We start from the raw sequence: 23,631 nt of genomic DNA on the forward strand, positions 1-23,631 counted from the left end.
ATTGTGGTTATGGGGAGCACAAGGCCCACTCTCCATGTGTGATGCAACAGAGAGCTAAAGTACTTTTAAACAAAAACAATGTTTATTTATGAATCCAGTGAACACTTTATAAACCCACAGTAAACATCTTAACTATCAACACCAATAAATCCCCCACAGAATACAGTACTCTATAAGTAACTCTTAATCTTTCCTTGCTACATCCATAAGTCAAAAAGAGCCCTTTTTGCAGAAACACATCAGGTTTAAATTCTCTACTGAGAGCAGTTATCACTCTGAATTCACCAAATGATCTAGACATGGGGGGAAATTCTCCGAGCACTGCGCCGGGCTGGAAAATTGCCGCAACCGCGCCCCGACGCCGGCGCCCGGTTCTCCGAGATGCGGAAAATCGGCGCCGGCCGCTGGAATCGGCAGGGCCGCCAATTCTCCCGCCCATACGGGCCGAGCGGCCGCGCGGATGCGACAGAGCCCCCGCCGGCGCCGTTCACCCCCTGGTGGCTGCCGGCGGGAACTCTGCGCGAAGGGCCGGGGGGGGGGGGGGCACAGGAGCAGTCCCCCGCGCATGCGCAGTTTGGCGCGCCCCAACTGTGCATGCGCGGGTTGGCGCGGCGCCCATTTGGCTCCAGCTCCGTGCTGGCCCCCTGTGGGGGTCAGAATAGGTCGTACCTGGGCCCGGTTCGAGCCGTCGCGAGACGAGACGGCGGAAACATTTGGGAGAATCGCCCCCATAGTCTTTAGATGGCAGAGAGAACAGCAGTACACCTTCTTTGTCTGGCTGCATCTCCAACACTGAAACAAAACTAAAAAAACACAGACACACCCAAGCTTTCCGTCAAAGCGAAACTAAAAAGCCGAGCCAGAGCTCAGCTCCACCCACACTCCGACCTCACTGCAGCCACTGGAGCAGGCAGACATTTCTTAAAGGGACATTCCCATGACACCAGGCCCCACGCGGCAGACTGGTCAGGGATGTGAGATCTCCGGGGTACAGAGGAAGGTGGCGTGCTGAATCCAAAGTTGTCCCAGTGATCGGAAACAACGGTTCGTGGATGTTTGTGCTAAAGTCCAGTGGTTTCCAGTGCTGTTCTCCTTCGGACAGGAGAGGCTGAGGGGGGGGGGGGGGGGCTAACTGAGGTGTACAAGATTACGAGGGGCTTGGAGAGGGTCAACAGGGAGGCCCTGGTTCCCTTGGCAGAGAGGCCAGGGGGGCACAGGCGATTGGCAGAGGGAGGAAGGTGTCTGGAAATCGCGGCCTACGCTGGCGGTGGAGGCAGAGACCCTCAACCCCTTTCAGAGGCAGCCGCATCTGCGCCAGAAGTGCAGTAAGCCGGAGGGCGCAGGTCCCCGCAGCTGGACGGTGGAGTTAGAGTGGGCAGCTACTTTAGTCATTTCTTTTGAAAGCGTTTCATTTTTCAGCCGGTACAAATACGATGGGCTGAATGGCCTCTTTCTGAGCCATGGTTTGTGTCTGGCTCCGTGGCTCTGTCCAGCCTCTTCCGCCATTCTGGACCATCATGGCTGATGATGGCCCTCGAAACTCCGTCTCCCCCGCCCACGCTCCCCCATATCCCATAATTCCCTGAGAGACCAAAGATCCGGCCATCCCATAACCTTCCGGCGATGGGGCCCCCACAATCCTCTGGGGCGGAGAATCCCAAAGATTCCCAACCCTGTTGATTTCCTGCTCCCCCTCCCTCTCTCCCCCCCCTCTCTCACTCCCTCTCTGTCTCTCTCACTCCCTCTCTCCCCTTCGCTTTCTCTCTCTCTCTCTGTCTCTCTCAGTCTCTCTCTCTTTCTCTCTCTCTCTCTCCCTCTCCCGCTCCCTTTGTCTCTGTGGTAGTCACCACTAGCGGCATATTATATGTATTACGGCACTGCCCGTATAGTAAGGGTACAACGGTAAATCCCTGCCTGCTGGCTCCGCCCACCAGGCGGGGTATAAAAGTGTGTGCTCACCGAGCTGCAGCCATTCTGGTTCCAGCTACAGGAGGCACAACATCTTTGCTCAATAAAGCCTCGATTGTTCCACCATTCTCGTCTCGTGGTCATTGATAGTGCATCAGTATCTCTGTCTCTCTCCCACCCGCTCCCTTTCTCTCTCTCTCTCTCTCTCTCTCACATTCCCTCTCTCTCTGTCTTTCTCTCTCATTCCTCTTTCTCCCTCTGTCTGTCTCTCTCGCTCTCTCTCCCCCCCCCGCTCCCTCCCTCTCTCTCTCTCTCTGTCTCTCTCTCTCTCTGTCTCTCTCTCTCTCTGTCTCTCTCTCTCCGTCCCTCTCTCTCTCTCTCTCTTTCTCTCTCTCTCCGTCCCTCTCTCTTTCTCTCTCCCCTCTCTCTCTCTCTCCTCCCCTCTCCCCTCTCTCTCTCTCTCCTCCCCCTCTCTCTCTCTCTTCCCCCTCTCTCTCTCCCCCTCTCTCTCTCCCCCTCTCTCTCTCCCTCACTCTCTCCCTCACTCTCTCCCTCACTCTCTCCCTCACTCTCTCCCTCACTCTCTCCCTCACTCTCTCCCTCACTCTCTCCCTCACTCTCTCCCTCACTCTCCCTCCCTCTCTCTCCCTCCCCCTCTCTCCCTCTCTCTCCCGCTCCCTTTGTTTCTCTGTCTCCCTCTCTCCGTCTCTCCCTCTCTCCCCCTTTCTCTCTCTCTCCGTCCCTCTCTCTCCGTCCCTCTCTCTCTCCCCCTCTCTCTCTCTCTGTCTCTCTCTCTCCCCCTCTCTCTCTCTCTCTCACTCCTCCTCACTCCCTCCCTCTCTCTCTCTCACACTCACTCCCCCTCTCTCCCTCTCTCTCTCCTGCTCTCTCTCCCACTCTCTCTGTCTCTCTCTCTCTCTCACGCGCTCTGTCACTCCCCAACTCCCTCTCTCCCTCTCTCTGTCTGTCTCCTGCTCCCTCTCTCTGTCTCTCCCTTTCTCTGTCTCTCTCTTTCTCTCCCTCGCTCTGTCTCTCTCTCTGTCTCTCTCTCTCTCCCTCCCTCGCTCTGTCTCTCTCTCTCTGTCTCTCTCTCCCTCCCTCCTTCTGTCTCTCGCTCTGTCTCTCTCTCTCTCTCCCACTCCCTCTCTCCCTCCCTCGCTCTGTCTCTCTCTCTGTCTCACTCTCTCTCCCACTCCCTCTCTCTCTCTCTCTCTCTCCCTCCTTCGCTCTGTCTCTCTCTCTCCCACTCCCTCTCTCCCTCCCGCGGTCTGTCTCTCTCTCTGTCTCTGTCTCTCTCCCTCCCTCCCTCGCTCTGTCTCTCTCTACGTCTCTCTCTCTCTCTCCCTCCCTCGCTCTGTCTCTCTCTCTCTCTCTCCCTCCCTCCCTCGCTCTGTCTCTCTCTCTCTCTCTCTCCCTCCCTCGCTCTGTCTCTCTCTCTCCCTCCCTCGCTCTGTCTCTCTCTCTGTCTCACTCTCTCTCCCACTCCCTCTCTCTCTCTGTCTCGCTCTCTCTCTCTCCCTCCCTCGCTCTGTCTCTCTCTCTGTCTCTCTCTCTCTCCCACTCCCTCTCTCTCTCTCTCTCTCTCCCTCTCTCTCTCCCTCCCTCACTCTGTCTCTCTCTCGGTCTCTCTCTCTCTCCCACTCCCTCTCTCTCTCTCTCTCTCTCTCTCCCTCCCTCGCTCTGTCTCTCTCTCTCTCTCGCTCTCTCCGTCCCTCGCTCTGTCTCTCTCTCTCTGTCTCTCTCTCTCTCTCTCTCCAACTCTCTCTCTCTCTCTCTCTCTCTCCCCACCCCCCCCTTTCAGACTCTCCTGACAGGCAGCCTAAGTTTCAGGTCCCCCGAGGTGACACCTCCCTATTTGGGGTTGGGTGATGGTCTGTGTTGAGTGTGGGTCCACCCTGGGGGTGTTTCACTCCGTGAAAGGCTCTCTGTAAATCTCCGTTGTTGTTGTAAACTCTGGCGGGGCCTGTCGAGAGAGGTATCGCCTCGCGGTGTCACTGTCTCCCCCTGCGTGGGGGGGGGGGGGGGAGGATGGGTGGGGTGGGGTGACCCTCGTGCCCCTAAGCGGGGGTGGCCCCTCAGGCCTGACCTGCAGGCCCGACGGAGGAGACCTGTGTGGCCCAGTGTTCCAGGCCCCCGTTAGCCACCCTGCGCAGGCCCCTGTCAACGGCCTGGGCAAACCAACCCCCCTCGTCCGCCTTGACCCTCGCTCCCGAGTGACCCGACCTCACGGCTCCAGGGTCCCATGTTCGATTCCCAGCTTGGGTCACTGTCTGTGCGGAGTCTGCACATCCTCCCCGTGTGTGCGTGGGTTTCCTCCGGGTGCTCAGGTTTCCTCCCACAGTCCAAAGATGTGCGGGTTAGGTGGGGTTGCGGAGATAGGGGCGTGGCTGTTTCGGAGGGTCGGTGCAGACTCGATGGGCCAAATAGCCTTCCTTCCGCACTGTTGAGATTCTGTAGCGCCTAGGAAAGGCGCTGTACAAATGCAAGTCATTCTCGCCTGATCAGAAGACCTCTGGCGGCCATCTCTTTTCCTGGGAAAACTGCCCTAGTCCCGTTTTGCACATATCGTGGGGTTGCAAAGGGGGGCTCTCTCTAGAGGTAGCTGGCCTGTTGTGAGTGATTCCAGTGGATCCCAAGGCTATCAGATCCCTGGTCACTTGAAGCTAGCTCAATCACAGGGAGCGATCGTCCACAATTGTCGATTGTACACACCAGTAAAATTCACTCTTTGCAATTGCATTGGTTCTGCATCCCTTGTTCTGGACCCCCCCCAAACCTCCGAGAGGCGACAATTCGTCTCTATCAATCTGATCGAATCGTCCAATCATCATCTCGTTTAGATCCCTTCCCCCCCCCCACCTCCCCCACCCATTAACCATCAAAATCCAAGGGAAAAGTCCCCAGAATTAACCCTTCTAGTCTCAGTATCATTCTACTGAATCAACACTTCCACCCCCCACCCCCATCGACCAAAGCCGCTGTACCTGTCCCGTAGTGTAGCTGCATTTAGATAGCACCTTCCACATTTGTTCCAGTGAACATTTGCTTTGATTTTGGTTCAGTGGGAGAGAGTAAGTGACGTGTAAGGGGCTGGTTTAGCACTGGGCTAAATCTCTGGCTTTTAAAGCAGACCAAGGTAGGCCAGCAGCACGGTTCAATTCCCGTACCAGCCTCCCCGAACAGGCGCCGGAATGTGGCGACTAGGGGCTTTTCACAGTAACTTCATTTGAAGCCTACTTGTGACAAGAAGCGATTTTCATTTCATTTTCATTTTCACGTGGGTAAACTCACCCCCATCCTCAATTCAGGCAAACCTTCACTATGACAGAGGGAGGTGGCAAGCTTTATTTTCCAGTGTGTCCACCTGTGCGTGTCCGCCTGTGTGCGTGTCTGCCTGCCTGGCTACAGGAATAGTGCCAGAGGACTGGAGGACAGCAAATGTGGTCCCTTTGTTCAAAAAGGGGAGCAGAGACAACCCCGGCAACTATAGACCGGTGAGCCTCACGTCTGTAGTGGGTAAAGTCTTGGAGGGGATTATAAGAGACAAGACTTATAATCATCTAGATAGGAATAATATGATCAGGGATAGTCAGCATGGCTTTGTGAAGGGTAGGTCATGCCTCACAAACCTTATTGAGTTCTTTGAGAAGGTGACTGAACAGGTAGACGAGGGTAGAGCAGTTGATGTGGTGTATATGGATTTCAGCAAAGCGTTTGATAAGGTTCCCCACGGTAGGCTATTGCAGAAAATACGGAGGCTGGGGATTGAGGGTGATTTAGAGATGTGGATCAGAAATTGGCTAGCTGAAAGAAGACAGAGGGTGGTGGTTGATGGGAAATGTTCAGAATGGAGTTCAGTTACAAGTGGCGTACCACAAGGATCTGTTCTGGGGCCGTTGCTGTTTGTCATTTTTATCAATGACCTAGAGGAGGGCGCAGAAGGGTGGGTGAGTAAATTTGCAGACGACACTAAAGTCGGTGGTGTTGTCGACAGTGTGGAAGGATGTTGCAGGTTACAGAGGGACATAGATAAGCTGCAGAGCTGGGCTGAGAGGTGGCAAATGGAGTTTAATGTAGAGAAGTGTGAGGTGATTCACTTTGGAAGGAATAACAGGAATGCGGAATATTTGGCTAATGGTAAAGTTCTTGGAAGTGTGGATGAGCAGAGGGATCTAGGTGTCCATGTACATAGATCCCTGAAAGTTGCCACCCAGGTTGATAGGGTTGTGAAGAAGGCCTATGGAGTGTTGGCCTTTATTGGTAGAGGGATTGAGTTCCGGAGTCATGAGGTCATGTTGCAGCTGTACAGAACTCTGGTACGGCCGCATTTGGAGTACTGCGTACAGTTCTGGTCACCGCATTATAGGAAGGACGTGGAGGCTTTGGAGCGGGTGCAGAGGAGATTTACCAGGATGTTGCCTGGTATGGAGGGAAAATCTTATGAGGAAAGGCTGATGGACTTGAGGTTGTTTTCGTTGGAGAGAAGAAGGTTAAGAGGAGACTTAATAGAGGCATACAAAATGATCAGGGGGTTGGATAGGGTGGACAGTGAGAGCCTTCTCCCGCGGATGGATATGGCTGGCACGAGGGGGCATAGCTTTAAACTGAGGGGTAATAGATATAGGACAGAGGTCAGAGGTAGGTTCTTTACGCAAAGAGTAGTGAGGCCGTGGAATGCCCTACCTGCTACAGTAGTGAACTCGCCAACATTGAGGGCATTTAAAAGTTTATTGGATAAACATATGGATGATAATGGCATAGTGTAGGTTAGAGGGCTTTTGTTTCGGTGCAACATCGTGGGCCGAAGGGCCTGTACTGCGCTGTATTGTTCTATGTTCTATGTGTGTCTGCCTGCGTGTGTCTGCCTGTGTGTGACTGTGTGCCAATGTCTGTCTGTGTGTGGATGTGTGTGCCTGTGTGTGGGTCCATGTTTGTGTGTCAGCCTGTGTGTGTCAGCCCATGTGTTTGCGTGTACGTGTGTGAGAGTTGACCTGTGCGCCTGGTGCTCTGAGTGGTTGCCGTGTGCATGTGTATCACAGAGCCATAGAATCGCTGCAGTGCAGAAGGAGGCCATTCGGCCCATCGAGTCTGCACCGACCCTTTGTAAGAGCACCCGAGCTAGGCCCCCCGCCCCCCAACCCCGTAGCCCCACCTAACCTGCACAGCGGTCGATTCCCGGCTTGGGTCACTGTCTGTGCGGAGTTCTCCCCGTGTCTGCGTGGGCTTCCTCCGGGCGCTCCGGTTTCCTCCCACAAGGCCCCGAAAGACGTGCTTGTTCGGTGGGGGTTGCGGGGGTAGGGTTGGGGGGAGTGGGCCGAGCTGAGGGCGCTCTTTCGGAGGGTCGGTGCCAACAGAAACGACCCAGGAGGGTGTGATTGGGGCCTACATGCCTGGAGCTCCTGGATTCCTGTGACGGGGACGGCAGCGGGTTCCTTCGCGGGCGGAGGGGGGGGGGGGGATGTTTTGGGTTTTTTGATTTGCTCTCTTGCCGGGAGGCTGACTGTTTGTGTTCCCTTTCTCGTTGCAGTGCCTCGCGTCCCGGCTGGCATGAGGGAAGAGCGGTGTTGACCCCGGCACGCCTGATCCATGGAGGCCCGCGGGAGCGCCAGGGGGGGACATCAGTGAAGCCGCCCCCTACCGAGGCGTCGAGAGCCTGCGGCCGGGAAGGATTGAATTCGAGGCCGGGGCGCTGCCGCCCGATTTGCCCCCAGCCAGGGTCGCCGAGGGCGATGGCCGGCGCCCAGGCCCTCCCGTGGGGGCGCCCCTCCAGCCTGAGCCTCCTGCTGTGGGTGCTGGAGGCCCTGGCCTTCGTCGGCCTGCTGACCTGCCAGAAGCAGGACGAGACGTACCCGGTGGTGGCCACCAACTACGGCAAGCTGCGGGGGGTGAGGAAAGAGCTCAACAACGAGATCCTGGGCCCGGTGGTGCAGTACCTGGGCGTGCCCTTCGCCACCCCCCCCCATCGGTGAGCGCCGCTTCCAGCCGCCCGAGGCGCCCGCCTCCTGGACCGACGTCCGCAACGCCACCCAGTTCGCCCCCGTCTGCCCCCAGAACATCCACGGCATGCTGCCCGAGGTCATGCTCCCTGTCTGGTTCCTCTCCAACCTGGACGACGTGGCCACCTACATCCAGGAGCAGAGCGAGGACTGCCTCTACCTCAACATCTACGTGCCCACCGAGAACGGTAAGCCTACAGGGGTTAGGGGTGTTGGTGGCGGCGGGAGGGGGATGGGGGGGAAGGCGGGGGGGTGGGGGGTGGGGGGGGGGGGGAAACGGGTCTTCAGAGAGGGGCCAAAACGGAGACGCCCGCTCTGGGGTGGTGGGACTCGAACCGCTAGCTCACCCTATCGATGGACAGATCTCATTGGCCACTTCCAGAGGGGTCATTGCATGACCTCTGACCATTGGTGCCGTTGGCCGACCCCCACATTCATCCTCACCCCCCCCCCCCCACCCCACCCACACCTCCCCAAAGCACGGCGGTCAGCGAGAGGGCCCTCCGTCACCCGATTGGATCATTCTTGACCGTCAGCCTTCTCGCAGGAGGAGGATTGCCCTCCCCATCGGGGTTTGTCCCAGCGTTGCTGGGCAACGGTCGCCCGGGTTGGGAAGAGCAGATGGCAGAGGGGAGTGGGGGGGAAGGAGTGTGTGTGTGAGGGGGGGGGGGGGGTGGAGTGGGGAGTAGGTAAGGAGGAGAGTGGAGGACAAGGATGTGGAGAGGTAAAGGGCGGGGCTGAGGAGAGGGGGTGGGTTGGGATTCGGAAGCTGGGATATGAAGGCCATGGGGAATAGTGTGGAAACGGGGACAGGTCACAGGCGGAGGGAGGACAGAGTTCCTGCTCACACGGTAGATTCTCCTCAACATGCTCAAGAGAGGGACCTCGCCCAACTCACATTGGCCGAATCACAGTGAGGTCATGGAGAATGTGAAACTAAATACGATACCCTAACCCTAACCCCTCACCACAAACTAGGGCCGCACGGTAGCACCATGGTTAGCACAGTGGCTTCACAGCGCCAGGGTCCCGGGTTCGATTCCCGGCTTGGGTCACTGTCTGTGCGGAGTCTGCACGTCCTCCCCGTGTCTGCGAGGGTTTCCTCCGGGTGCTCCGGTTTCCTCCCACAGTCCAAAGACGTGCAGGTTAGGTGGATTGGCCTTAGTGACCAAAAAGGTGAGGAGGGGTTATTGGGTTACGGGGGTAGGGTGGAAGTGAGGGCTTAAGAGGGTTGGTGCAGACGCGATGCACTGTATGTCCTATGTATGTTCCATCTATGTATGTTCAAACCCTGAACTCTAACCCCAATCCATAACGCTTACCGTAACCCCCAACCCTAACCCTCAACCCTAACCCTAAACCCGACCCTAACCTTCACCCAAAACCTAAACCCTAAACCTAACCCTGACTCTCACCCCAATCCTAAACCCTAACCCTAACTTTAACCTCAACACCAACCCTAACCCTAATCCTAGCTCCAACCCAGACCCTAACACTAACACCAATCCCAACAGTGACTCAAACCCCAACCCCAAACCCAACCCTAACCCGAAACATAACCGTAGCCATAACCCTATCATTAAGACCATAAGACATAGGAGCAGAATTAGGCCACTCGGCCCATCGAGTCTCCTCGGCCATTCAATCATGGCTGATATTTTTCTCATCCCCATTCTCCTGTCTTCTCCCCATAACCCCTGATCCCCTTATTAATCAAGAGTCTATCTATCTCTGTCTTAAAGACACTCAGTGATTTGGCCTCCACAGCCTTCTGCGGCAAAGAGTTCCACAGATTCACCACCCTCTCTGTTTTGAAGGATCGTCCCTTCAGTCTGAGGCTGTGGCCTCTGCTTCTAGTTTCTCCTACAAGTGGAAACATCCTCTCCACGTCCACTCTATCCAGGCCTCGCAGTATCCTGTAAGTTTCAATAAGATCCCCCCCTCATCCTTCTAAACTCCAACGAGTACAGACCCAGAGTCTTCAACTGCTCATCGTACGACAAGCTCGTCATTCCAGGGATCGTTCTTGTGAGCCTCCTCTGGACCCTTCCCAAGGTCCCAGCACAGACCCCTGAGGCACACCACTAGTCACCGGCTGCCATCCTGAAAAAGACCCCTTTACCCCCACTCTCTGCCTTCTGCCAGTCAGCCAATCCTCGATCCATGCCAGGATCCTACCCTGAACACCATGGAACCTTGACTTATTTAACAGTCTCCTGTGCGGCACTTTGTCAAAGGCCTTCTGGAAATCTAAATAAATCACGTCCACTGGTTCTCCTTTGTCTAACTTCCTTGTAATCCCCTCAAAGAACTCTAACAGGTTTGTCAGACGTGACCTCCCTTTGACGAAGCCGTGCTGACTCAGTCCTATTTACCATGCACTTCCGAGTACTCCGCGATCTCATCTTTAATAATGGATTCTAAAATCTTACCAATGACCAACGCCAGGCTAACCGGCCTAAAATTTCTCATCTTCTGCCTCCCTCCCTTCTTAAACAGCGGTGTTACATTAGCCACTTTCTAGTCCTCTGGGACCCTTCCTGCCTCTAGTGATTCCTGAAAGATCATCACCAATGCCTCCACAATTTCCTCAGCTAACTCTTTTAGGACCCAGGGGTGTAGTCCATCCGGTCCAGGTGACTTATCCACCTTCAGACCTTTCAGTTTCCCCAGAATCTTCTCCTTACTAATGGCCACTGCGCTCACCTCTGCCCCCTGGTTCTCCTGGAGCTCGGGCATCCCACTGGTGTCTTCCACCGTGAAGACTGATGCAAAGTAACAATTCAGTCCTCTGCCATTTCTTTGTTTCCAGCCACTTCTCCAGCCACGTTTTCTAGTGGTCCAATGTCTATTTTTGCCTCTCTCTTACCTTTTATATCTTGAAAAAAATCTCTTCCTATCTTCCTTTATATTACTAGCTAGCTTGCACTCGTACTTCATCTTCTCCCCCCTTATTGCTATTTAGTTGTCCTCTGCTCGCTTTTAAAGGCTTCCCAATCCTCCGGCTTCCCACTAATCCTCGCCATTTTGTATGCTTTTTCTTTTGCTTTTATGCAGTCCTTGATCTCCCTCGTCAGTTTGCCCCCCCCCCTAGCATGTTTCCTCCTCCTTGGGATGAATTTCTGTTGTGCCTCCCTAATAACCCCCCCCAAGTCTTCCCTGCTCGGCTCCTTTTCCAACCAACTCTGGCCAGCTCCTCCCTCATGTCTTTGTAGTTACCTTTACCCAGTTGTAAAGGTAGCACAGTGGGTTAGCACAGTTGCTTCACAGCTCCAGGTACCTAAGTTCGATTCCCCGCTGGGTCACTGTCTGTGCGGAGACTGCACGTTCTCCCCGTGTCTGCGTGGGTTTCCCCCGGGTGCTCCGGTTTCCTCCCACAGTCCAAAGATGTGCAGGTTAGGTGGATTGGCCATGTTAAATTGCCCCTTAGTGTCCCAAAAGGTTAGGAGGGGTAATTGAGTTACGGCGATAGGGTGGAAGTGTGGGCCCAGTTAGGGTGCTCCTTCCAAGGGCCGGTACCGGCTTGATGGGCCGAATGACCTCCTTCTGCATTGCAAATGCCATGCTATGAAAACCGTTACACCTGATTCCAGCTTCTCCGTCTCAAACGGCGGGGTAAATTCTATCATACTGTGGTCACTGCCCCCCCGAAGGCCCTAACCCTAACCCTAAATTCCCCAATCAAGTCTGCCTCATTACGCATCACCAAATCCAGAATGGCCTAGTCGGCCGTGTCACAAGCTGATGCCTTAACCCAATCCATAATCCTGAGCACTAACCCTAAACCCTGACCCCAAACCTTAATCTGACCCAAACCCAAATCTTTATATCCTCCCTAAAGTGTTGGGCCCAGGTCTGGACCCAATGGGCTGACGGTCACATGGTATTCTCCACAATTCCATGCATTGTCCAGGGAAACCAGAACATCATCACTTGGAACCTACGATACCCATCTTTGGCCTGAAGTCTCTCCTTTTATTATCGATCAGCGCAAATATCTCGACACAAAGGCAGGGATGAACATCAAATTGGCTGAAGGGGTTGGTGTCCCCAACCCATCCCGTCGAAGTGTCCCATTCCGATGATCTAAAGAATGATCTGAAGGATTGAACCTTAGTTAGGCCTCACTTGGAATGTCGTGTTCAATTCTGGCCGCCACACTACCAGAAGGATGTGGAGGCTTATAGAGACGGTGCAGAAGAGATTAACCAGGATGGTGCCTGGTATGGAGGGCATTAGCCGTTTTGTGTGGTCAGGCCGGAGGAGCCGGTTGGGGAGTGGCGGGGGTGGAACAGGAGCCTCTCAAGATGGTGGCCGGGGGAGCAATCAAGCGGGGCTGCTTTGTCCTGGGTGGTGTCGAGCTTCTCGAGTGTTGTTGGAGCTGCGCTCATCCAGGCAAGTGGAGAGTATTCCCTCACACTCCTGACTTGTGCCTTGTAGATGGTGGACAGGCTTTGGGGGGGGCGTCAGGAGGTGAGTTACTCTCCGCAGGATTCCCAGCCTCTGACCTGCCCTGGTAGCCACAGTATTAATGTGGCTGGGTCCAGTTCAGTTTCTGGTCAATGGTTACCCCTGTGACAAATGTAGGAATTTCACATATAAGAAATGTACAGCACAGGAACAGGCCCTTCGGCCCTCCAAGCCCGTGCCGACCATGCTGCCCGACTAAACTACAATCTTCTACACTTCCTGGGTCCGTATCCTTCTATTCCCATCCTATTCATGTATTTGTCAAGATGCCCCTTAAATGTCACTATCGTCCCTGCTTCCACCACCTCCTCCGGTAGCGAGTTCCAGGCACCCACTACCCTGTGTAAAAAAACTTGCCTCGTACATCTACTCTAAACCTTGCCCCTCTCACCTTAAACCTATGCCCCCTAGTAATTGACCCCTCTACCCCGGGGAAAAGCTTCTGACTATCCACTCTGTCTATGCCCCTCATAATCTTGTAAACGTCTATCAGGTCGCCCCTCAACCTCCGTCGTTCCAGTGAGAACAAACCGAGTTTATCCAACCGCTCCTCATAGCTAATGCCCTCCATACCAGGCAACATCCTGGTAAATCTATTCTGCACCCTCTCTAAAGCCTCCACATCCTTCTGGTAGTGTGGCGATCAGAATTGAACACTATACTCCAAGTGTGGCCTAACTAAAGTTCTATACAGCTGCAACATGATTTGCCAATTCTTATACTCAATGCCCCGGCCAATGAAGGCAAGCATGCCGTATGCCTTCTTGACTACCTTCTCCACCTGTGTTGCCCCTTTCAGTGACCTGTGGAACTGTATCCCTAGATCCCTCTGCCTGTCAATACTCTTCAGAGTTCTGCCATTACTGTGTATTTCCCACCTGTTTAGACCTTCCAAAATGCATTACCTCACACTTGTCCGGATTAAGCAAATTATAAGTATTTGGTGCAGGAAAGGGTTAATAACCTGGGTTAGTGTGTGTGACTGCTGCAATAGTGTTTTTAAAGAATCCTGGTTTGAAAGATTGGGAGCCAGGGGTGCGATTAAGGCACCGTAAAAAGTTTGGGCTAATGCAGTTTTGTTTGGATTCAGGGGATTCCCTCTGGAGTTAATTAGGTTTCAGCTTGGTGAGATGATGTAATTACTGGGAGGAGCTACAGTTGCAGGCATTTTGCAGAATAGCAGTGTTAGTTGAGTTTGGGACAGAGCTGAGAGCAGAGGTCAAGTATTTTTCCCCCCCCCCACTACAATTCAGTTAAAGATATGACTGTAGACAGATTAGCAGTATCTTCCCAAGCAGTGCAGCATTGTCTGATTGGAAAGTGAGCTGAAACATGCTGGAACAGCTCTTGAAGAAACACAGCCAGAGTTTCTGCTTGGTTCTGACGGGTGTCAGGTCTTTTCGTCAAAGCAGCGTCGAAAGATCTCTCCTTCTCAAAGAAATCATAGAACATACAGTGCAGAAGGAGGCCATTCGGCCATTCGGCCCATCGAGTCTGCACCGACCCACTTGAGCCCTCACTTCCACCCTATCCCCGAAACCCAATAACCCCTCCTAACCTTTTTGGACACTAAGGGCAATTTAGCGCGGCCAATCCACCTTAACCTGCACGTCTTTGGACTGTGGGAGGAAACCGGAGCACCCGGAGGAAACCCACGCAGACACGGGGAGGACGTGCAGACTCCTCACAGACAGTGACCCAAGCCGGAATCGAACCTGGGACCCTGGAGCTGTGAAGCAATTGTGCTAACCACAATGCTACTGTGCGGCCCCTGATTGTTCAACGTAAAGCTGGGACCTGGGACCCCGGAGCTGTGAAGCAACGGTGCTAACCACTATGCTACCGTGCTGCCCATAAAGTCTCTGTACAGCAGGTCTTGCCGAGTGTTAACTGTATTGAACAGTGGATTGAGAGCTGAGATGGTTTGGGGGTTTGACTGGAAGTAAAGATAGCCGTTAAGGGTAATGATGTCACTGCATTGGTTACGGGGTAATTGTCAGCTAGTTTCTGGTGTCATGTTAAAGATATTTTAATACTGTCTTAGCCGGAATGTTTGTGTTGATAAACCACATCCCTATTTTGCTTGTGTTCACTCCGAGAGCGAGGAATCCTTTCTTCTTACCAAAATGGCGTTCGTGAGCGGTAAAAATGCAGAAAGGTGTATTCCGCGGGGAAACCATTTTCAGAAATTTCCAGGATTGGCGCGCGTCTTCTGACACCCGATTGCTGGAGTGGAATTGGAATCGCACAGAGTGTTATACCGCAGAAAGAGGTCCTTTCCAAGGAAACCAACCCCAGTCTCTCCAATCTCGCTTCGTAGCTAACACTCTCCAGCCCAGGCAGCATCCTGGTGAATCTCCTCTGCCCCCTTTCCAGTGCAGTAATATTATTCCTCTCGAGTGGCAACAAGAACTGCAAACAGTACGAGGATCATTCCACCGTGACCTCCACACATCCCGGAGCCCGTAGACCAAATGATGGAAAATCCTAAAGAGGAGGGCGGAGTGGAGAGGTGTGGCTGGGATTGTAAACCAGTGCGGTAATCTCTGTGTAATTTTGGTCAATAGTTTAACAGCCGTACTCCCTCTGAACACAATGTTACATTGCAGGTCAGCCAACTTCTACCAGAGTCCATTTCATGGCCAAATGTCACTTGGAATCTTCTCTTTCCAATCACCCTTCCGTATTCCTGGGTTTCCCATTGCTGCCTGCGCTGTCCCCTCTCCATTCTGAACTAATGTCTTTCTCTCCCTGTCCTTCCTTTTCTATCTGTTATCCCCGTTTCCCCCTCTGACTGTTTTTATCTCCCACTCTTTTCATTGCCCCTCTTCTTTCTTTCTGCCTCCCTTTCTCTCTCTCTCTGTCTTTCTCCCATTATTTCCCTCTCTCCATCTCTCCAATTTTATCTTTCTCCCTTTCTAGCTCTCTCTCTTTTTATCTTTCTATCTCTCTCTCTTTCCATCTCTCCTTTCCACCTCTCTCTCTCTCTTTGTCTCTCTCTGTCTCTCTCTCTCTGTCTCTGACTCTCTCTGTCTCTCTCTCTCTGTCTCTGACTCTCTCTGTCTCTCTCTCTCTCTCTCTCTGCCTGACTATCTCGCTCTCTGTTTATCTCTATCTCTCTTTCTCTGTCTCTCCCTTTCTAACTCTCTTTTTCCATCTCTCCTTCTTTCCACCTCTCTCTCTCCCTCTCTCTGTCTCTCTCTCTCTCTGTCTCTCTCGCTCTCTCTCTCTACCTATCTCACTGCCTGTTTATCTCTATCTCTCTTTCTCTGTCTCTCTCTTTCGCTCTTTCTCTCTCTCTTTCTATCTCTCTCTCTTTCCATCCGTCCTCCCCACCACGCTTTCTATCTCTCATCGCCCTCTCTGTCTCTCTCACTCTCTACCTATCTCGCTCTCTGTTTATCTCTATCTCTCTTTCTCTGTCTCTCTCTTTCTCTCTCTCTCTTTCTCTCTCTCTTTCTATCTCTCTCTATCACTCTCTATCACACTCTCTTTCCATCCCTCCTCCCCACCACTCTCTTTCTAGCTCTCATCGCTCTCTCGCTCTCTTTCTCTTTCTCTCTCTCTCTCTTTCCCTCTATCTCGCTCTATTTCTCTCTTTCTATCTCTCTCTTTCCACCATTTATCCATCTCTCCCTTTCTCTCTCTCTCTCTCTCTTTCTCTCTCTCTCCACCATCTTTCTGTCCCTCCCTTTCTCTCTCTCTTTCTTTTCCCCCGTCTCTCTCTTTCTCTCTCTTTCCCTCTTATCTCTCTCTATTTCTCTCTCTTTCCATCTGTCCTTCTTTTCACCGCTCTCTTTCTGTCTCTCAATCTCTCTATCTCTCTCTCTCCCTCTATCCACCTCAGTGTTTTCAGTTCCCTCCCTGACCCTCCTCCTTTATTTCTGCTCCTTCATCACTCAGCGCCCCTCCGCTGCCATTTCAATCTCTTTTCAATCGTCCTATCTTCTCTCTCCTTCTCTCCCATTCCACACTCTGTTCTTCACTTCCAATCTTGAGAGCAGATGAAATAGGGGCGTGGAATGCCCTGCCTGCAACAGTAGTGGACTCGCCAACATCAAGGACGTTCAAATGGTCATTGGATAGACATATGGACGATAAGGGAATAGTGTAGATGGGCTTTAGAGTGGTTTCACAGGTCGGCGCAACATCGAGGGCCGAAGGGCCTGTACTGCGCTGTTATGGTCTATGTTCTATTCGGCCCATCAGACATATTCTGCTATTCAATAAGATCTCTGGTGGACCTTCTGAATAAAATTCACCTTCCCGACCCAACCCTGTACTCCCGTAATTCCCTTCGCGGGAAAACTCTACCAATCCCGATCGTAAATATTCCCAGCGGTGCCAGAGAGTCTTTCCACTTCCCTCAAGTTGTCCGTCCCGACCACGACGATACCCGCTTGAAGTTGATGATAGTTCGAGCAATGTGTAAATGAATAAGCATTTTCTATAAATATTCAGTATATGTTAAATGCATTTAACCTTATTCAAGGGTCATAAGACCATAAGATTATTGGCCCATCGAGTCTGCTCCACCATTCAATCATGGCTGATATTTTTCTCATCCCCATTCTCCTGCCTTCTCCCCATAACCCCTGATCCCCTTATTAATCAGGAACCTATCTATCTCCGTCTTAAAGACACTCAGTGATTTGGCCTCCACAGCCTTCTGCGGCAAAGAGTTCCACAGATTCCCCACCCACTGGCTGAAGAAATTCCTCCTCATCTCTGTTTTAAAGGATCGTCCCTTCAGTCTGAGATGGTGGCCTCTGGTTCTAGTTTTTCCTACAAGTGGAAACATCCTCTCCACGTCCACTCTATCCAGGCCTCGCAGAATCCTGTAAGTTTCAATAAGAACCCCCCTCATCCTTCTAAACTCCAACGAGTACTGTTTTCATAGACTCGGACTGTGTTCATTAGAGCGACGGAGGTTGAGGGGCGACCTGATAGAGGTCTACAAGATTATGAGGGGCATGGACAGAGTGGATGGGCAGGCACTCTTTCCCAGGGTGGCGGGGTCAGTCACCAGGGGGCATAGGTTTAAGGTCCGTGGGGCAAGGTTTAGAGGAGATGTGCGAGGCAGGTTTTTTACTCAGAGGGTGGTGAGTGCCTGGAACACGTGGCCAGGGGAGGTTGTGGAAGCAGATACATTAACGGCGTTCAAAAGGCATCTTGACAAACACATGGATAGGACGGGTATAGAGGGACACGGCACAAGGAAGTGCTGAGGGTTTGGGCCAAGGTTGGTATCATGACCGGTACAGACTTGGAGGGCCGAAGGGCCTGTTCCTGTGCAGTATTGTTCTTTGTACAGACCCAGAGTCCTCACCCGCTCCTCATGACAATTCCTTCATTCCGGGGATCACGCTTGTGAACCCCCTCTGGAACCCATTCCCTAGTCAGACACAGGAACACTCCAGAGTGCAGGAGATGTCTCTGGAACCTGGAGGCCAATGGGACTAGGTTTGTCTCGAGAGGGCCATCATTGACTCCATAGAGTCCCTACATCGCCATTCGGCCGATCGCGTCTGCACCGACCCTCTGAACGAGCACCCAACTTCGGCCCACTGCGCACCCCCTTTGCCCTACCCTGTTTCCTGCGTCCGCCGCCATTGATCGGGTGCACTTACCAGGAGAGGCCGAACTAACCGGGGAGTTACCCTGCTAACCGGGGAGTTACCCTGCTAACCGGGGAGTTACCCTGCTAACCGGGGAGTTATACCGCTAACCGGGGAGTTACCCCGCTAACCGGGGAGTTACCTGCTAACCAGGGAGTTATACCGCTAACCGGGGAGTTACCCTGCTAACCGGGGAGTTACCCCGCTAACCGGGCAGTTATCCTGCTAACCGGGGAGTTATCCTGCTAACCGGGGAGTTATCCCGCTAACCGCGGAGTTACCCTGCTAACCGGGGTGTTATCCCGCTAACCGGGGAGTTACCCCGCTAACCGGGGAGTTATACAGCTAACCGGGGAGTTACCCTGCTAACCGGGGAGTTATACCGCTAACCGGGGAGTTATCCCGCTAACCGGGGAGTTACCCTGCTAACCGGGAAGTTATCCCGCTAACCGGGGAGTTACCCTGCTAACCGGGGAGTTACCCGCTAACCAGGGAGTTACCCTGCTAACCGGGGAGTTATACCGCTAACCGGGGAGTTACCCTGCTAACCGGGGAGTTAACCCGCTAACCGGGGAGTTATACCGCTAACCGGGGAGTTGCCCCACTAACCGGGAAGTTGCCCCACTAACCGGGGATATACACCGCTAACCGGGGAGTTACCCTGCTAACCGGGGAGTTATCCTGCTAACCGGGGAGTTACCCCGCTAACCGGGGAGTTATCCTGCTAACCGGGGAGTTACCCCGCCAACCGGGGAGGACTGAGGGGCGAACTATCCGACGCATTCAAGGGGGCCGTTCGATCGTTTCTGTTCAGACAATGCGCAGGGGGTGACGGGGGGTAAAGGCAGGGGAACAGCGCTCAGTCACGATGCACCTTTGGAGGGTGGGTGCCGAGACCATGGGCCGAATATTCGTTACCGTAGGGGGGTCTGTGACGGTGTTTATTGAGTGGATGGAGAGAAGATGTTTCCGCTTGTGTGTGTGTGGGTGGAACATTGTGCAGGGTAGGTGGATTGGCCATGCTAAATTGTCCCTTAGTGTCCAAAGATGTGCAGGTTAGGTGGATTGGCCGTGCTAAATTGTCCCTTAGTGTCCAAAGATGTGCAGGGTAGGTGGATTGGCCGTGCTAAATTGCCCCTTAGTGTCCAAAGATGTGCAGGTTAGGTGGATTGGCCATGCTAAATTGTCCCTTAGTGTCCAAAGATGTGCAGGTTAGGTGGATTGGCCGTGCTAAATTGTCCCTTAGTGTCCAAAGATGTGCAGGTTAGGTGGATTGGCCGTGCTAAATTGCCCCTTAGTGTCCAAAGATGTGCAGGTTAGGTGGATTGGCCGTGCTAAATTGTCCCTTAGTGTCCAAAGATGTACAGGTTAGGTGGATTGGCCGTGCTAAATTGCCCCTTAGTGTCCAAAGATGTGCAGGTTAGGTGGATTGGCCGTGCTAAATTGCCCCTTAGTGTCCAAAGATGTGCAGGTTAGGTGGATTGGCCGTGCTAAATTGCCCCTTAGTGTCCAAAGATGTGCAGGTTAGGTGGATTGGCCGTGCTAAATTGCCCCTTAGTGTCCAAAGATGTGCAGGTTAGGTGGATTGGCCGTGCTAAATTGCCCCTTAGTGTCCAAAGATGTGCAGGTTAGGTGGATTGGCCGTGCTAATATTACAATCCCAGACGAGACTCCAACGGTTGCTAGGATACTGGACAGAATCCCCTATATTTTATTTTTTGTTGTGTAAGAATGTGAGGAAATAATTCCTGGCTCCAGGAGTGACTTCATGCACACAACAGGGATAGATTTAGATTTATTGTCACGTGTACCGAGGTACAGTGAAAAGTATTGTTCTGCGTTCAGTCCAGACAGACCGTTCTGTACATGATAGACATAGAACATACGATAAATACACAATGTAAATACACAGACATCGGGTGAAGCATACGCAGTGTAGTACTACTCAGTAGAGAAGAAGTGTGGAGAGATCAGTTCAGTCTGTAAGAGGGCAGTTTAGGAAACTGGTGACAGTGGGGAAGAAACTGTTTTTGAGTCTGTTCGTGCGTGTTCTCAGACTTCTGTATCTCGCGCCCGATGGAAGAAGTTGGAAGAGTGAGTAAGCCGGGTGGGAGGGATCTTTGATTATGCTGCCCGCTTTCCCCAGGCAGCGGGAGGTGTAGATGGAGTCAATGGATGGGAGGCGGGTTCGTGTGATGGACTGGGCGGTGTTCACGACTCTCTGAAGTTTCTTGCGGTCCTGGGCCGAGCAGTTGCCATACCAGGCTGTGATGCAGCCTGATAGGATGCTTTCTATGGTGCATCTGTAAAAGTTGGTAAGGGTTAATGTGGACATGCCGAATTTCCTTAGTTTCCTGAGGAAGTATAGGCGCTGTTGTGCTTTCTTGGTGGTAGCGTCGACGGGGGTGGACCAGGACAGATTTTTGGACATGTGTACCCCTCGGAATTTGAAACTGCTAACCATCTCCACCTCGGCCCCGTTGATGCTGACAGGGGTGTGTCCAGTACTTTGCTTCCTGAAGTCAATGACCAGCTCTTTAGTTTTGTTATTGTTTATTAAAGTAAACTTTATTACTAATACAATATCAAAATATCTTTAACATCACACCAGGAAATAGCTTACAATTACCCGTTAGATAACGCCATTCAATACAGGGCAGCACGATGGAGCAGTGGTTAGCACTAGCACAACGGAGCTGAGGACCTGGGTTCGAATCCCGTCCCTGGGTCACTGTCCGTGTGGAGTTTGCACATTCTCCCCGTGTCTGAGTGGGTCTCACCCCCACAACCCAAAGATGTGCAGGTTAAGTGGATTGACCACGCTAAATTGCCCCTTAATTAGGAATAAAAAGAAATTGGGTACTCTAAATTTATTTTAAAAATTACAGTGAACACAATACCTTTCACTGCTATCTTCATTCTCATTCTAACAACAGGAAAACCATCTCAGATCTCTATCCACTGTTACCATTTGCTCTCAGGAATACCTGCTTCAGAGATGTTCTTTGAGAAAGAAATATCGTTTGACACTGCTTTTGAAGAAAAGACCTGAATCGTGACAGAACCATGCAGAAATTCTGGCTATATGTCTGCAGGAGCTGTTTCAGCTTCTTTGTTCACCTTTTCAACCACATTGTTCTCTGTCTGCAGACATGTCTTTCAAGCTGCTTGACGTTTGGTCACAGCTTTTCATCCAACCCCCAGCGGAACTTTTCTGCAAAAATTATCTGGCACCTGAGCTCCAGCCAGTAACGACACCATCTCACCAAGCTGAAATCTAGTCAACTCCACAGGGAATCCCCTTAATCCAAACAAAACTGTATTAGCCCGAGCTTTTTACGGTGCCTTAATCGCACCGCTGGCTCCCAAAAGCTGAGTTGTCCTTCAAACTCCGGTCTCTTTTCAAAACGTGACACACACTAAATCAGGCTGTTAACCCTTACTGCACCAGGAATACACTATATCTGAAACACCGACATTCATCACACCAAATTGCCCCTTTGTGTCGTGTTGTGGGGTTACGGGGGAGTGGACCTGGGTGGGGGGGGGTGCACTTTCGGAGGGTCGGTGCAGACTCGATGGGCTGAATGGCCTCCTCTCCTGTAGGGATTCTATGGAGGACACAAATGCTCCCACTGTTGCAGGAACTTTAGAAGGGGTGGGGGCTGGGAGGATATTGCCCCAGTGTTGGATGGACCAATATTTACCCCTCAACCAATATCACCGTTGTAATCGTATGGGGTATCAGGTAGGAGGCTTGTGGTGTAACGAAGAGGTTTATTGGGAGTGGTTTATCTACATACAGGCACACAGGAATCCCACACAGGTGCTAAGTCCTCGACTCCCGGATACACACCGCCACGGCCCCTCCTCCCAGGGCCCCGTACCTTCTTCCCGATTGGTCGGGGGCTCGCCCCCCCCCCCCCCCCCCCCGGAAACAGACAGCCGTGGGATATATTTTCTGTTGGGGTTGATCCCAGTCCCGGACTACCCTGAAGGCCGCAGAGTGTCACGGTTGTCAAGGATACCGAGCCTCGGGTTATTTGATGCTCGGGTAGGGCCTGGGGTGTGGTCCCTGGGGTGGGACCATTCCGGTGCGAAGCGAGGTGGGGTGCGGGCGTCCCAAACGGCAGCGGAGGAAGGGAACCGGGGGGGGGGGGGGCATGCGGATCTGCAACACCCCCGCACCGGCCCTCGGGCCTACCTACCAGCAGAATCCAGCCGCCTTCGATTCGGGCGGCCCGCCCACAAACTATGGCTGTCCTAATAGGCCGCTCGAGGAGCTGGCATGCACGCCCCCCCCTCCCCCCCCCCCCCCCACCCTCCACTCCAAAGCAGGGGTGGACCATTCTGCCCATCGAGCCTGCTCCGCCATACAACACCATCATGGCTGATCTCGGAGCTCAAGTGCATTTTCTCCGCCCCCCCCCCCTCCCCATATCCCATAATCCCCAGAGAGCCCAAAACTCTGTCTCAGCCTTAAATCCATTCGACGACGGGGCACCCACAATCCTCTGGGGTGGAGAATCCCAAAGTTGAGTGAAGAAATTACTCCTCATCTAAGTCCCAAAATGCCCCCCCCCTCTCCCTTATCCGGAGACAGTGTCCCCGTGTTCTAGATTCCCCCAGATTCTAGAACAATCTCTCCGTGTCCACCCGGTCAAACCCCCTCAGAATGGGGTACGTTTCAGTGAAATCGCCAGGGATCCCGAGATCGGCAATTCTGCGATCGGTAACACAGGAACATCATATTTAGAACAGCACTGATTTCTCCTCTCTCTCTACCTCCCTGTGAACGGAGAGGTGTTTTTGATTTCTTATTTCCCCCTTGACAAAACTTCCCCTTCCCAGCCCCTCAGTTTTGACGTAAATTTCTATTCTTAATCCCACAACAGACTCGAAGGGTTACTTTATTTGCACCCATACAAATGCGAAAGAGGGGGGGGGGGGGGGAATGTCTCAACGTGACCTAGTTTTCATTTGTACATTAACGGTGGGATAAAGAAAAGAGAGGTGGCACAGCAGCAGAGTGGTTAGCACTGTCGCTCCACAGCGTCAGGGTCCCGGGTTCGATTCCCGGCTTGGGTCACTGTCTGTGCGGCGTCTGCACGTTCTCCCCTGTGTCTGCGTGGGTTTCCTCCGGGTGCTCCGGTTTCCTCCCACAAGTCCCGAAAGACTTGCGGTGAATTGGACATTCTGAATTCTCCCTCTGTGTACCCGAACAGGCATACCCGAATGTGGCGACTAGGGGCTTTTCACAGTAACTTCATTGTGGTGTTAATGTAAGCCTACTTCTGACAATAAAGATTATTATTATTAGAGGTACAGGGCCAAGACCATTGACAAAATAAGAATTATTGTTTCACCTCAGCCCAGAGCCCAGAATCAAAAGCCCAATGATGTAGCCCTTCTCTGAGTCGGCAGGTTGAAGACCGATGCTGGATAATTAACTTTTGCAATCGAGATGACTTCCAAGATTAGAAGTGCTGGTCAAGTCGCCCTCCTCCCCCGAGGCCTTGATGTCTTTTCCTAAAGTGTGGAGGAGGGGAGTTCTCGCCTTGTTCGTCAAGCTTTGGGAGCGTTTTAATGAAGCCAGTCATGAACAAGAAGATGCGTCATTGGGACGGGGCACAATATTC

General features: G+C 52.8%; 1 protein-coding gene across 1 annotated transcript in view; it reads left to right on the top strand.

The window, feature by feature from the left end:
• LOC140404761 (neuroligin-4, X-linked-like) overlaps positions 1-23,631 on the top strand; it is a 1,287,888-nt gene that overhangs the window by 243,458 nt on the left and 1,020,799 nt on the right. Inside the window, 2 exon segments of the mRNA XM_072493476.1 lie at positions 7,436-7,862; positions 7,864-8,092. Coding sequence (XP_072349577.1) covers positions 7,638-7,862; positions 7,864-8,092 — 454 coding nt within the window. The 5' untranslated portion in view covers positions 7,436-7,637.

This window comes from Scyliorhinus torazame, chromosome 31 (assembly GCF_047496885.1).
Source record: "Scyliorhinus torazame isolate Kashiwa2021f chromosome 31, sScyTor2.1, whole genome shotgun sequence".
NCBI lineage: Eukaryota > Metazoa > Chordata > Chondrichthyes > Carcharhiniformes > Scyliorhinidae > Scyliorhinus > Scyliorhinus torazame.